General features: G+C 35.2%; 1 protein-coding gene across 1 annotated transcript in view; it reads left to right on the top strand.

Annotated features, from left to right (window-relative positions):
- LOC107570237 (disintegrin and metalloproteinase domain-containing protein 19-like) overlaps positions 1–13,582 on the top strand; it is a 100,751-nt gene that overhangs the window by 27,250 nt on the left and 59,919 nt on the right. Inside the window, exon 2 of the mRNA XM_016256447.1 lies at positions 3,559–3,635. Within this exon, the coding sequence (XP_016111933.1) occupies positions 3,559–3,635 (77 nt within the window). The remainder of the gene's footprint in view (positions 1–3,558; positions 3,636–13,582) is intronic.

Below are 13,582 nucleotides of genomic sequence, written 5' to 3'. Positions count from 1 at the left end.
CACCGCTCAGGTTTCACTTTCACATGGTGTGACGCTCTGTGTATTATCCGCTCTATGTGTGTGCACTCCGCTCAGTCGCTCCACTCATATACCGTTCATACGAATCGGAACAACAAAGTCCACTCAAAAATCAAGCTGACAGGAAACATCTATCATATGTAGTACAGTATTGTTGCTGTCTCCCTACTGTCCTACTGTGTGTAACATGGTGTGGTATATGGGCAAGTCTGGTAACGCTGCCCTCTCATTCATTGATCTGCATGTTATGCTGTTATGCTCACGTGTTCTGATAATAATAGCTTTCTAGGACTAAACATTATTTATATAATTGGTATAAAAAAATAAATAAATGTTAAATATCTTAACCCTACTGTTAGACCTACCTGAAAAACTAAAAAGCAATTTATTTAATTCGAAGGCCTGTCATTATTTTTTATTTGTGCTATCATTATTCATTTCTTTATTTGTTCTTATTTTATTACTGACTGCTTACATGTCATTTTTTATTCAATTCAAAGTTAGAAATCAAGCTATCTCGTGCTACTGCACCAAAATTACCCCACTGTAAAATTAAAAAAACACAGAGTGAGCAAATATTTGTGAGATAGCTATTTATAATGGTAATTAAATAATGTTTACATACAGTATGTATAAAAGCCTACATTAAAATATGTCATATAAATTGGACTCTTCATTAGAAATTAGCCTACTGATTGCCACCATTGATGGACAACATTTTTTAATAATATTAAAAATATCTGTATGACATTTTACACAAGCTTCAGTCTGGATCCAGAACACCTGAGAAGAGATGATGCCAACCCCTCAGAGGACCTCAGATGATGCCAACCCCAAAACAACATACAGAACTACCACATTTTGCTATAAGTTTGATTGCATCATATAATAATTGCTGTTAATAGTGTCGTCTGTTTGATTACGTCTTTAATTGATTTTTCGGTACAGTTCTGCCATATGTACATTAACTGACGGTCACCACTGATAAGCTACCACTAAATATTGTAGAAACTTAATTTGCTGTAAAGTTGCTTTGCAACGATTTGTATCGTGAAAAGCGCTATACAAATCAACTTGAATTGAATTGAATTGAAATTATATTCTGCAATTCTTCCCTGTTGTACCGAATATCTATACTTTTCAAATTATCATATCGAAGTTAGAAATTCAAATATTGTGACAAAATAAATTTTGTAGGGTGCCACAAGTTTGTTAAAATTTCCAAAGGGTGCCGCGACTAAAAAAAGGTTGGGAAACACTGCTCTAGACAAACAATTCTAATCTGCTGATTTGGTGCTCAAATAAACATTTCTTATTATTATTACTGTTGAAAACAGTTGCAAAACCATGATATATATTTTTTCATTTATTTGAAACCGAAATCTTTTGTAACAATGTAAAAGTCTTTAAATCTCACTGACCCCAAACCATTAAATAGTTGTGCACATTGCCATTCTTATTGCCCAATATTCATCAGTGCACATTATTCCAAAGACAAATTGTCTTTTGAATATTTCATCAAATTACTTCACTTATGAAAAACTTTTCTGTTGACATCAACTTTGTTGCACAGACTATTAGATAATATTAAGTCCTGACCTGCATTTTGTCTTTTGAATATTCTGTTTTGTTACCTTACAGCAGTGGAGAAATGTATTTGAGTAAATGTAATTAGTTACTGTACTTGAGTATCTTTTTGGCTGCTTTGTAGTTTTACTGAGTATCAAAGGTATTAGCAACTTTTACACTTCGCTACATTTTTGAATATGTATAAGTACTTGGTTTACACCAATATATTTGTAATGAGTGTTGCAGTTACTAATTACATTTTGCATGACACCTAACTTTTTCTGCAGCAGATTATTTCTGCTACAAAAGAAGCAATATTGCCATCTACATGGCATTAAAGGTACTATATATTGTGCGTTTGCCCTTACTCACCTAAACTTGTCAACAAGGCTTCTTTATGTGAATGCGAGTGCATTAGCAGGTAGTTGTGAATCGCTAGTGTTTTATATATGAGATGAGGACATTACTGCAGCCAGCAATGAAGCTGAAACCAGCACGTCTAGCGCAAGGAGGCTTTGACTTTTTAATTTTACTTACACAAAAATAAACATGATTGCTCTACTCAAAAACCAAATGTGTCTTGTTTTTCACTGGCATTTCTCTAATGCATCTTTGAGTCTACATTAAGTATGAGTAAAATACTTAAAGCTGCAGTCCGTAACTTTTTTTGGTTAAAAATAATCCAAAATCAATATTTGAGCAAGTACATAACCAGCCAGTGTTCGTAACTATCGCCTTACTTTAGCCCGATTCACAACGGTTAGCTTATAATAATGTTTTCTAATTTAAGTGGTACGGGTAGGTTTTCGCGGGAAATTCGAGCATGCCGCTGCATTATTACATCACATCTGTAAACATAAAGAAGTTGTCCCGGCTACTAGGCTATCGCATGTGAGGATCCTGCAGGTGGCGGATCGTTTATAGCCTTTTCTCACAGCAGCTGGAATAATTAAATGTATCATTTTGATGGCGGATTGTAATCCAGAAATGATTATGTGTATATGAAACACATGTGAATGAAATTAAATTATATTCCCGTTTTAAATGTGCTTCTGATTACAGATGGGATTACACAAGATTTGTATTTTAAAGACAACCTGTTATAAGGGAGCATAATTTTCTTTTTGGGTTAAAATAATTTTCTTAATATGAAATTTGAGTGGTATGACAATTAGAGATTAGACTGTACAGAAATTGAAATCTACTCGCTTATACACACTATACTCATAGTCAAGCAATGATGATGTTAACATTAACAATTTGAGAATAAAGTATAACTAATAATAATTTGCACGGTTTGATGTGATATGAGCTAATTTAGATTAAATCAGCATTGGTAGCACAATTTATTGTAATGCTTTTTTCCTCAGTTGGTCAGAACAAATGTGGCAGACTTGTTACTTGTTCAGATGACAATATCCAGTGAAAATGCTTATTTGAGTTAGATATTCCAATACGTAGGCTAGAATCTGTGAGTGCAAAGTACAATATCCACACCGGTGCGGTGACTGACTGCCACACATACTCCTCAAAACAGATTCATCCACGCTGGAGCCATGCCGGCGCACAACCCACGCAAGGAAGATAATTCTGCACACAGCTGCAATTGCAGGTTTTCAAAAAGAAGCAAAACTTACGGACTGTAGCTTTAAGTACTGCTAAAATCAGATACTCTAAGACTTTTACAAAACTATTCGTTTTGTGATTGGTGACTTGTAACTTGTAATTGAGTCATTTTCGCTGTAAGCTATCTGTACTTTTACTCAAGTATAGTTTTCAGGTACTCTTTACACCTCTGCCTTACAGAGGAATATGGGTTTGTTGCCAATTCTTAATGATTATAAAGTAATAATACCAACTCATTGGCAACTCAACTAATTGTCTTATGACACCAGTTCATTTCTTTTGACAGAAATGACATGGATAGCTCTGATTTTTAAAGTGAACAGAGTTATATTTCTGTTTCATCAGGACCAGTTCCCAGAGAGAGGGGAGATTCTAGTCTCAGCCCAGGACTTGAAATTGGTTCTACAAGTTGAACGAAATCAGTAAGTAACCTCTTTAAATGACTAACTCATACATATAACTGAAGAAAAATGTATCTGATTACAAGGCACTGACATTTGCTGAACACCCTCACACAATCTTTGAAATGACTCTTATTTTGTTTCTTTCACACTTCTTACTGACTAACTGGAAGATTTCCTAATTCCCATCTCAGCAGTCGTGAGTGGACTACTCTGAGTAAATAAAACATTTTTATTTTTTTTAACATTTGAGCATAAGTTCATACTAAAAATAACATTCAAAATCTTAATATACTGCTGACAGATTTTTATTGCAAACTGTTTTTCAAATTGCTGTGCAGTTAGTTGTTGAATACATATCCATTGAAATATATTAGCAAAAAACTGCATCTAGATCCAGCTAATAAGGTGGAGATTTGGGAGTGGTGCTGAATTTATCTGTGAATGGTAAAACTGTCCAGGAAGTTGTGCTGGAGTTCAGACAGTTGAATAATGAATTGAGCTGCAGATCTCCTGAGAAAAGGGAACAGGTATCTCCATCACCTTCTGGTTGTTCTGCCAAATGCGGAGATGAACCAGTGCAATGGAGTCACAGTCTGAGTCTGACTGTACTGTAAGCCTTTTGGGGAGAGATAGCCTTATCCTTTTCAGAAATTGCAGGACCACATTAATGTTACTTGGCAGAGTTAATGTTTATTTTAACTACATATGAACCTTGCATTCCCTTGCCATCTTGGCCAGTCTGGTTTTTCAAATGTAGGTTAGAAGAAAGGACGCAAGTGCTGACACACATACAAATCGAGCAGCCTGACTTCCTGAGTATCGGCAAGGCTCGAAAGAACCCTCAAAGCAGTCTGGCAGTCTTTTTTGGACTTTTTACAAGACAAAGTACTCTCCAAGCAGGTCGAAGTGAAGAAAATGAGGAGAGTCAGGGCATAGAGGACTGGCATAGAATTTAGATCACAGCCGCATTGTAATGGCCCAGGAAATGGAGGGTAGCTTGAAGACTTTTTAATGAATACACTCAATCTATAGACTAAGCTTTTCTTGAAATAGATAAAAGAAGGTGCATTACTTGAGTGTATATGCCATTTGTCTAATTGCTTCTTTGCATTGCATCTATTGCAGTGAAGAGCTTTCAACACAACAGGAAGGAGAGCATGCAGAAACTAAAAGGTTATTTTCAGAAGGAAGGGCAGAAGGTATCATTGTTTGAAAAAACATTTCAAAAGAAGCACACCTGTTTTTCTGTGCAGTGTGCACCATAGGGCAAAACAATTATAGAATTTATATGTTATAAAGCACTTTTATTGCGGTGGTGGATGAAGTACACAAATCAAGTACTTGAGTAAAAGTAAAGATACCCTAATAAAATATTACTCCAGTAAAAGTATTAAGTACTCTTTTTCAGTTTTACTCGAGTAAAAGTACAAAAGTATGTCATTTTTAATGTACTTAAGTATTACAAGTAAAAAGTACTGATCGATGAATGTGCATTTCTTTTGTAATTGTATATTAATAATTTTATATTATATATTCCATATAATTCCATTGCTCAAAATACCTGGGGGAGGGAGGCTTGGTGGGTGGTCTGACATCATTATGAATGATTATGAATAGTCAAGTAGCCAGCGCTAATAAGGTAGATTAGTGGGTGCAGATACATATATAACGTATAGTACAGTGTTCCTCAAATCTTGCCCTGGAGGGCCAATGCACTGCAGAGTTTAGCTCCAACCCTGATCAAACTCACCTACCTGTGATTTTCTAATGATCCTGAAGACATTGTGATTAGCATGCTCAGGTGTGTTTGATTAGGGTTAGAGCTAAACTCTGCAGGAAAGTGGATCTCGTGGGCCAGATTTGAGGATCCCTGGTATAGTATTTAAAAAATGAGGAAAAACTAAATGTGTGTTGACAAACAATATAAAAATAAATGTCACATTAGGGGAAATGTAGCCTATAACATTTTAAGAATAACACTGTCAACAATTCTGTGTTTTTCTGTCAATATGGGGTACTGTGTGTACATTAATGAGGAAAAAAAAATTAACTTAAATGATTTTAGCAAATGGCTGCAATATAACAAAGAGTGAAAAATTTAAGGGGGTCTGAATACTTTCCGTACCCACTGTACATACTAGTTGTATATCATTTGAAACTGCTATGGTAGAGGGTAAGATGCATGGGCATTAATTTGCATTATCTTAATGTTATGTTTTGTTTTGTTTTGGGGGGTTTTCAGACAGTGATACACACGTGGACATGTCAGCATTCAAGCATTTCATGCAGTGGGGTTAAACAACTCTCTCATTTACAGAAGATTTAGTTCACAAACAACTAATAAATATGATTTGGGTCTGAATAAGGTCTGAATATGATTTTCATTTAAAATAATCAATCCTAAAATTTGGCATTGGTAACTTACTTTTCACAGCATCAGTTGTGCGCACACTCAAGCTCCGAGAATATCCATTCTTGACTCATTCGGAGTCAGACTTGTGAATTCACTGGAGACTCACTCTGACTGGATCATTGAATCAGTGATCAGTTAGCAAATGAATCGATTTGTGAACCGATTTAACAGGTTCATTGAAAAGAATCAGCCTGTTCACAAATCGGACACTACTATCAATTTCTCCAGTTCAAAATAATGAGGAACAACATTTTTAGGAAATGTAATGGAGTAAAAAGTCCAATATTATGCTTTGGAATGTAGTGAAGTAAAAGTTTCTCAAAATAAAAATACTCTGATAAAGCACAGATACTTGAAAAATTTACTTAAGTACACTAAGTAAAATGACTGTCCACCACTGTTTTTTTTATCTGGAAACTGAATTATCATAGCAAGCAGAGATCTGTCTCCCTGAATTATTTTATTGCTGTTTATGGTTCACTGACCCTTTTAGTAGTATGAAAAACAACATAAGCTCACTGACCCATCAAGCTCACCGTGTTGTGAATTCTTGTAAAGGTTGCCATTATAGTCAATGTGTAACGTAAATAGTACAGTGAATCCCCTATTTACATTGTGTGTATGCCTTGTAGTGTTAAAGAGTGGTCACATTAGCAATGTTTTGGTGAAATTTTCCAGGAAAAAATGTCAATTGCATTGTCAATAGTGTAGCAATGTATGAAGCACAGCTCAAGAAGTCACATTTACACCAAGCACCTTTATGTTTATTATTTATTCCATAGCTAATGGAAGTATAAAAAATTAATCTGTGGATGAGACTGATGAGAAACGTCGCTTCGGACCGGTTGTTGATCCTAATAAGAGATAGTACTCAACTCAAGTCAAGTCACTTTTATATATGAAGAGTTCAGATGCAAAAGCCTCTAAGTACGTCTCACGTTTTTCTTTAAAATTAGCATTTCTTTCTGGCTATAGGTTTCTAAGTACTGGTACTTCTGAATAGGTTGAGGCTGGGATTTAGCGCATTTGAAGTGAAAGTACTTGGTGAACATATACTATGTGTTGAGAGCATTCACTCAGTATCGTTATCTAATTTTTGACCAAGATGGCTTTTAGAGGCTTTTGCACTGGAACTCTTCATATATATAGCGCTTTATACAATATAGATTGTGTCAAAGCAGCTTTACAGTGTTAAACAGGAATATAGTGTGTCAATAATTCAAACAAAATAAAATTCTGCTCTAGAGCAGCTCTAAAAAAAGGGTAATAGTAAACAGTAATTTTTTTTCAGTTAAGGGCAGTTCATTGTTGATTCAGTGATGTTATCGTCCAGCTCAGTTCAGTTCTCATCCAATAGTGTCTATGCAATAAAGTTGACAATATATCCCAAAAAATTAATACTGTTGAATAATTTAAATGCATACATTTATGAACACAACAAGAAAAAAAAAGACAAAAACACAAGCTACAAAATACAAAATGATGGAATGGAAGTAGATTTAAATGAAATACTGTAATACGTTTTCATCATAGATGCAATTTTGTATTGTGCAGCTCTAATACACTATCCATTTCAATAAAAAGTTTAATAAACAGAAAGAAAGAATTGGCATAGGCAATCTTGGTGGTTTAACCCTGAGCTCATTTTAAAACATCAGTAAAGGTCAACTTTAGACTGCCATTCTGACCTCTGTCAGCTGGGGTTAAAGGTCACTAGTCTTATGGCTGTGTTGCATTACGTGTGATCTATAATGTGACCATAAAAACCTCTAGAAAACCTCCAGGCATATTTTTACCTTATATGGAAGTGCTTAGAAATCGTTTTCTAAGTGAATATGTAGGCTTTTTTTTTTAATGGCTCTTGAATAGCTCCATTGTGCAATACAGCAAACTCCTCTATTCCATTTTCTGTCTCCATGAGAATAACAAAGAGCCTCTCATTCTGCAAACGACAATAAGAAATAGGTACAATTTTGCGTTTTTTCCCCATCACTCAATTCCTGACAAGTGCAAGATTTTGGCATTTTTATTCATAGCCAAGCTATTTGTGATGTAAATGAGCATGTTTGTGTGTGTTTGCATCTGAGCTGGTATTTACTTGAAAGGCTGAGAGACAGTTTAAAGAGAGTGAATAATAGCAGATACAGTCGGATGACAGACATGCTTTAGGTAGTGTTTATAACCTGGAGTAATGTGTTTTAATCTCTTCTGGGGAGGATCTTACCAAATATTTCAATTTTGAACTAAATTATGCAGAAATATATCCTTTAACATTTGGTATTTTAAGGTGCTTCACTGATTATGTCAGTCAGCTCATTGTAGCGTTGTCGAGTGGTCTGTGTGTTTCTTTTGAGGTCAAGTGGTTTGTGAAAAAGGTTGCATTTATGTCATCTAAACAGCGTTTTAGAGAGATACTGGAAGAGATCATGGTGTATCAGAGGTGAAAGATTAATAGAGTTTATATTGTCTAATATGCAATTCAATTCAATTCAAGTTTCAGGGTGTCCGCGGGTCCTTAAAAAGTCTTAAAATGTCTTAAATAACGTTTTCCTAATATAAGGCCTTAAAAAGTCTTAAAATGTCTTAAATTCGGATTCGATGGGTCTTAAATATTTTTGGTCTCATTACCGCTAAAATATCTTCAGTCTGACGGACCTAATGACTTTACAATCATTGGACAGACCGAAGATTTTTTTCTTCCCGCGGTAAGTTACTGCGTCATCAGAGAGAATTGCAGTAAGTTAGCAGAATACAGAATACAAGCTCGCGCTGAAGCTCACTCTGTTTGTCTCTCGAGACTTCAGAACAAATGAGCGTGACCGCACACATAAACTCAGAAGAAACACACTGAGGTAAAAATCCAAAATGTTTAGTTTATTCATAACATGATATAGTTAAATAACACCATGACAAGTGAGCTATTTTACTCAATATTCTCACAACGCAAAAACAAACAAACATTCAAAACACCTACAGAGTGCACGCATTACGTGAAGTCTAGTGCTCTGCCTGATCACTGCGTGATTCAGTCTATTAAAATACATTCAGAATGATCACAAATTCAAGACATGGGGGCAGAAAATAAGTATATTTATAATCAAGTTCACACAGAAGAGTGCCTTTTTTTCTCCAAAAATTACTATATACAAATGTGATATTGATTTTTTACAACAGTTCAATAAACTAGTTACTGCTTCATCAGAGAGAATTGCAGTAAGTTAGCAGAATACAGAATACAAGCTCGCGCTGAAGCTCACTCTGTTTGTCTCTCGAGACTTCAGAACAAATGAGCGTGACCGCACACATAAACTCAGAAGAAACACACTGAGGTAAAAATTCTAAATGTTTAGTTTATTCATAACATGATATAGTTAAATAACACCATGACAAGTGAGCTATTTTACTCAATATTCTCACAACGCAAAAACAAACAAACATTCAAAACACCTACAGAGTGCACGCATTACGTGAAGTCTAGTGCTCTGCCTGATCACTGCGTGATTCAGTCTATTAAAATACATTCAGAATGATCACAAATTCAAGACATGGGGGCAGAAAATAAGTATATTTATAATCAAGTTCACACAGAAGAGTGCCTTTTTTTCTCCAAAAATTACTATATACAAATGTGATATTGATTTTTTACAACAGTTCAATAAACTAGAAGTTTTAATAAGAGACTTACGTTTTAGACACCATATTGCCTGTTATTGCACTATTTCGGCAATAAAAATTATGTTGTTTCAGGGTTGGCATCATCTGAGGCCCTCTGAGGGGTTGGCATCATCTCTTCTCAGGTGTTCTGGATCCAGACTGAAGCTTGTGTCATATGAGAGAGAGAAACTGGAAGGAAAGAATGATTGGAGAGAGTGTGAGTGGGAATGTATTTGAGAAGTATAAACTGATGGTGTGAAGGAGAAAGGAGAAAGAAGCATGGAGTACGTGAGGGGTTTAGGGCATGGAGAGCGGTGATAAGGAGACAGAGGATAGAGAGCAGAAAAGAACATGAAACGGGAGATGAAGAGTCCAAACAGGTGGTTGTGCTTCATATCCAGTTGTAGTTGAACTCCATGAGCCGAACCTCATATCCCATCAGAGCCGAAGTGATTGACCTACATATATTTTAACGTATTCATCCCAGAGGATATGATATTTAATATATATATATTTTTTTTTCTGGAATTGCAGCACATGTTCGGGATTAAGACAAAAACTGTCTGTATAATTCAACACAGTCATAACTCATGAACTTTTAAAACCTTACCGGAGGTGTCATGGTATCAATAATAATTAGGGCGGTCAACAAATGAAATGTTTAATCAGATTAATCACATCTATGACTAATTGGGAAAAGCCTCCAAATGAATATCATTTATTTTAATTAAAAATCAAGTTTTTAACATTGTTTACATGTCTGTATGGTGTGTTTAATATGCTTAAAGGGTTAGTTCACCCAAAAATGAAAATTAGGCTGTGTTTTATTCACCCCCGAGGCATCCTAGGTATATATGACTTTCTTCTTTCAGACGAATCCAGTCAGAGTTATATTAAAAATTGTCCTTGCTATTCCAAGCTCTAACATTGCAGTCAGCTGGTGTTGCAGTGCTTCAGTCCAAAAGAAGTGAAATAAAAAGTGCCCATCCATAAAGAAAATGTATCACATGGCTCCGGGGGGTGAACAAAGGCCTCTTGTAGCGAATCGATGCGTTTTTGTAAGAACAATATCCATATTCAAAACGTAATAATCACTTTAATCTAGCCTGCGCCAACAGTTGTACAAGGAAGTTTACAAATTTGGCTTTAAAAAATAAAGTGTAACCCTTGCATTCAGTCCATAGACTATATAAAAACATGGACGTAGTGTCCATGACGTCACCTGTAAGTTTCTGAAGAGCATTTTTGAAGCCTAAATTGGTTGGGGCCGGCCGTTGCCATCTTGTCAGCATGTCACTGCGCGTCACTCCTGGATAATTGAAAATGGGCAAAGAGTTGGGATGTAGGTGGAGCTGGTACCATGCCCACCTAGCTCGACGGTGGTGACAGCAGCACCAATCCACCTGTTACTCAAGTGGCCGCACCCTTAATTATACAGAATTTTAAGGCTTAATATAATTTAAACGGATGAGTTATAAAAAGCTTCACCCCCTCACAGTTGTCATGAAGGGCAAAATTAGCTATATAGAACAAAAACACTTTTTTTACAAGGCTCTAAACATATTTTTTTCTGCTGTAAAGTTGGGCGTTTTAACATGGGAGGTCTATGGGACTGACTTCCTTTTGGAGGCAGTCTCCAGTGGCCAGTCGATGAATTGCAGTTTAAGTCACTTCCGTGTTGGTTTCAAGAGAGACACCGGAAGGTTGCCGCTTGGTTCAGTCTATGCCGTTGTTTTCACAGCCTCACACCATAAGTGTTACAGTTTTAAGATGGTACAACAACATAAAACAGCTAAACTATTAAAATATATATTAAAATAAAAATAATAATAAAAAACTTTACTAAAAATATTATAGATTTCCTGAAGAAAATATCAGTGCTTGTAATGCAGCAGAAGAATAGTGTTAAGGTTCTGGTTTTAGGCTTTAGTTCTGTGTAAATGAAATGCTTAATCAGAAGCATTGTCATGACACTCATATTAGATTTGACACATAATGTGACACTTTTCAGTGTAAATGTGTAGATCACAATTCAATAAAGAAAATGTCCTACAGTTTAATATGCAATGGCTGTTTATTTTAATTTTTTTATTTAAATTTGTTTCATTTCTTTTAAAACAAAGTTTTATTTATATATTTTTTTCATTGCAGCAATTTGTGCTGAATTAATCACAGAAGTTTAATAATCAGAACTTTAAAACAAACCCTAAAGAGCATATATGAGAAATATGAATAATGTGCTGTCAGAACTTTAATAAGCAATGGACATTTGTTGTCTTCTTGCTTCATACACTCATCATTTGAATGGATAGTAAATAAAAACATTAAAAGGTTAATAGTGAGACTTACATACTGTTTTTTTTTTTTGAGAGAGAGAACGAGAGATTAGAGATTTGTATTATTATTATTATTATTTAGTTTTAATTGTTTGGGTGTGCTATTATAATCAACGATCCAAATAGATTTTTGGTTAAATACAGGCACTAAGGGTTAGTTTTTAACCTTCAGCAAGTTTGCTTAGACCTTTCACCAGATAAGCAATACTTTGAAAGAAGGATGTCACAGCTTCTGCTTGCATAGGTGCTAACCAGAACTGCATTGAGCAGCTGACTTCTTAGAAAAACAACTTCTCGCAAGAGCCTAACATTCTATCACAGTTAGACACAGAGCTAAATTGTGCATGGTGTTATTATGTATTTATGAATGCCATCTGCAGCCGCGAGACCGGTCGCATGTTTCCTAACACAACTCTGATTCACCCTGATGCATTTCTCAGACTCTCAGTCCCATCTGCAGAAGGCTTGTTTTGTTATCTTCCTGACAAGCAGCCAATGTTTTTGTAATCTGCTCTCTCATGCATCCTCAAGATTAAGTAAGCCTTCCCTCTTCAGTCTGCTCTGAAAATATCACTGAGAGGGATGATTCCATATTTGCGTTTAGTTCAGAGATGAGCACTCATAATGCTCACTGATTACAGAGGAAATATTGCTGTTATTGCCATATTTAATGTGACTGTGACACTTTGCAGGAACAAGCTGGAGGAAATAGCAGTTTGATATTGAGAGCGACTCAGATGTTCAAATGGAATGAGATGGAGGGATGTCAACCCTAAACAGCTGCGTTGCATTAAAGGTTTTTTCCTGCCAATATTTAATCCCATGATATAGTGTCAGGGTGCAGTGATTCCAAACTCATGGAGGTCTTACTGTTGAAATTTCCAGTCAAATTAGTGCTTATTGTTTTACTGTTTTTGAAGCATATAACACAAAGATACAAAACACTCATGTGAGCTACACGTTCTATTCTAGCACAAATGTCACTATAGTGGGCAATACTGTAAACAGTTTGATACTGTGGGTCATTAATGTCCTGCACTGTTATTTTTGTATTATTTATGTAATTTTATAGTATTGACAAATATATTGATGACCTTTTTTTCTTTATATTTTTGTTTCTATGAATATTTCTATTTCACTTAATTTTTTTTTTTTTAGCAAAGTATTTCTTAAACTTTATTTCAGTTAGTTGCAAATATAACATTTTACATTTTTATTTAAGATTTTTTAATTTAAGATTTTCATGTTTATGTTATTCACACAGTTGTTGCGGTATTTATACATTTTTGATAATGTTAGTTAATAAAAAATACCACTGTTAGTTCATGTGGTAGCCAGTGCAAATTGATGAACAGAGGTGTGACGTGTGTTCTTTTCGGCTCATTAAAGATTAATCTTGCTGCGGCATTTTGTATTAATTGTAGAGGTTTGATAGAAGTGGCTGGAAAACCTGTCAAGAGAGCATTGCAATAGTCCAGCCTGGATAGAACAAGAGCTTGAACAAGGAGTTGTGTTGCATGTTCTGAAAGAAAGGGCCTGATCTTCCTAATGTTGTATAAAGC

The sequence above is a fragment of the Sinocyclocheilus grahami genome, unplaced genomic scaffold, assembly GCF_001515645.1.
Source record: "Sinocyclocheilus grahami isolate Dianchi unplaced genomic scaffold, SAMN03320097.WGS_v1.1 scaffold1430.1, whole genome shotgun sequence".
NCBI classification, from domain to species: Eukaryota; Metazoa; Chordata; class Actinopteri; order Cypriniformes; family Cyprinidae; genus Sinocyclocheilus; species Sinocyclocheilus grahami.
Note: the sequence above shows the minus strand (reverse complement) of the source record. Positions and strands in the feature narration are given on the sequence as shown.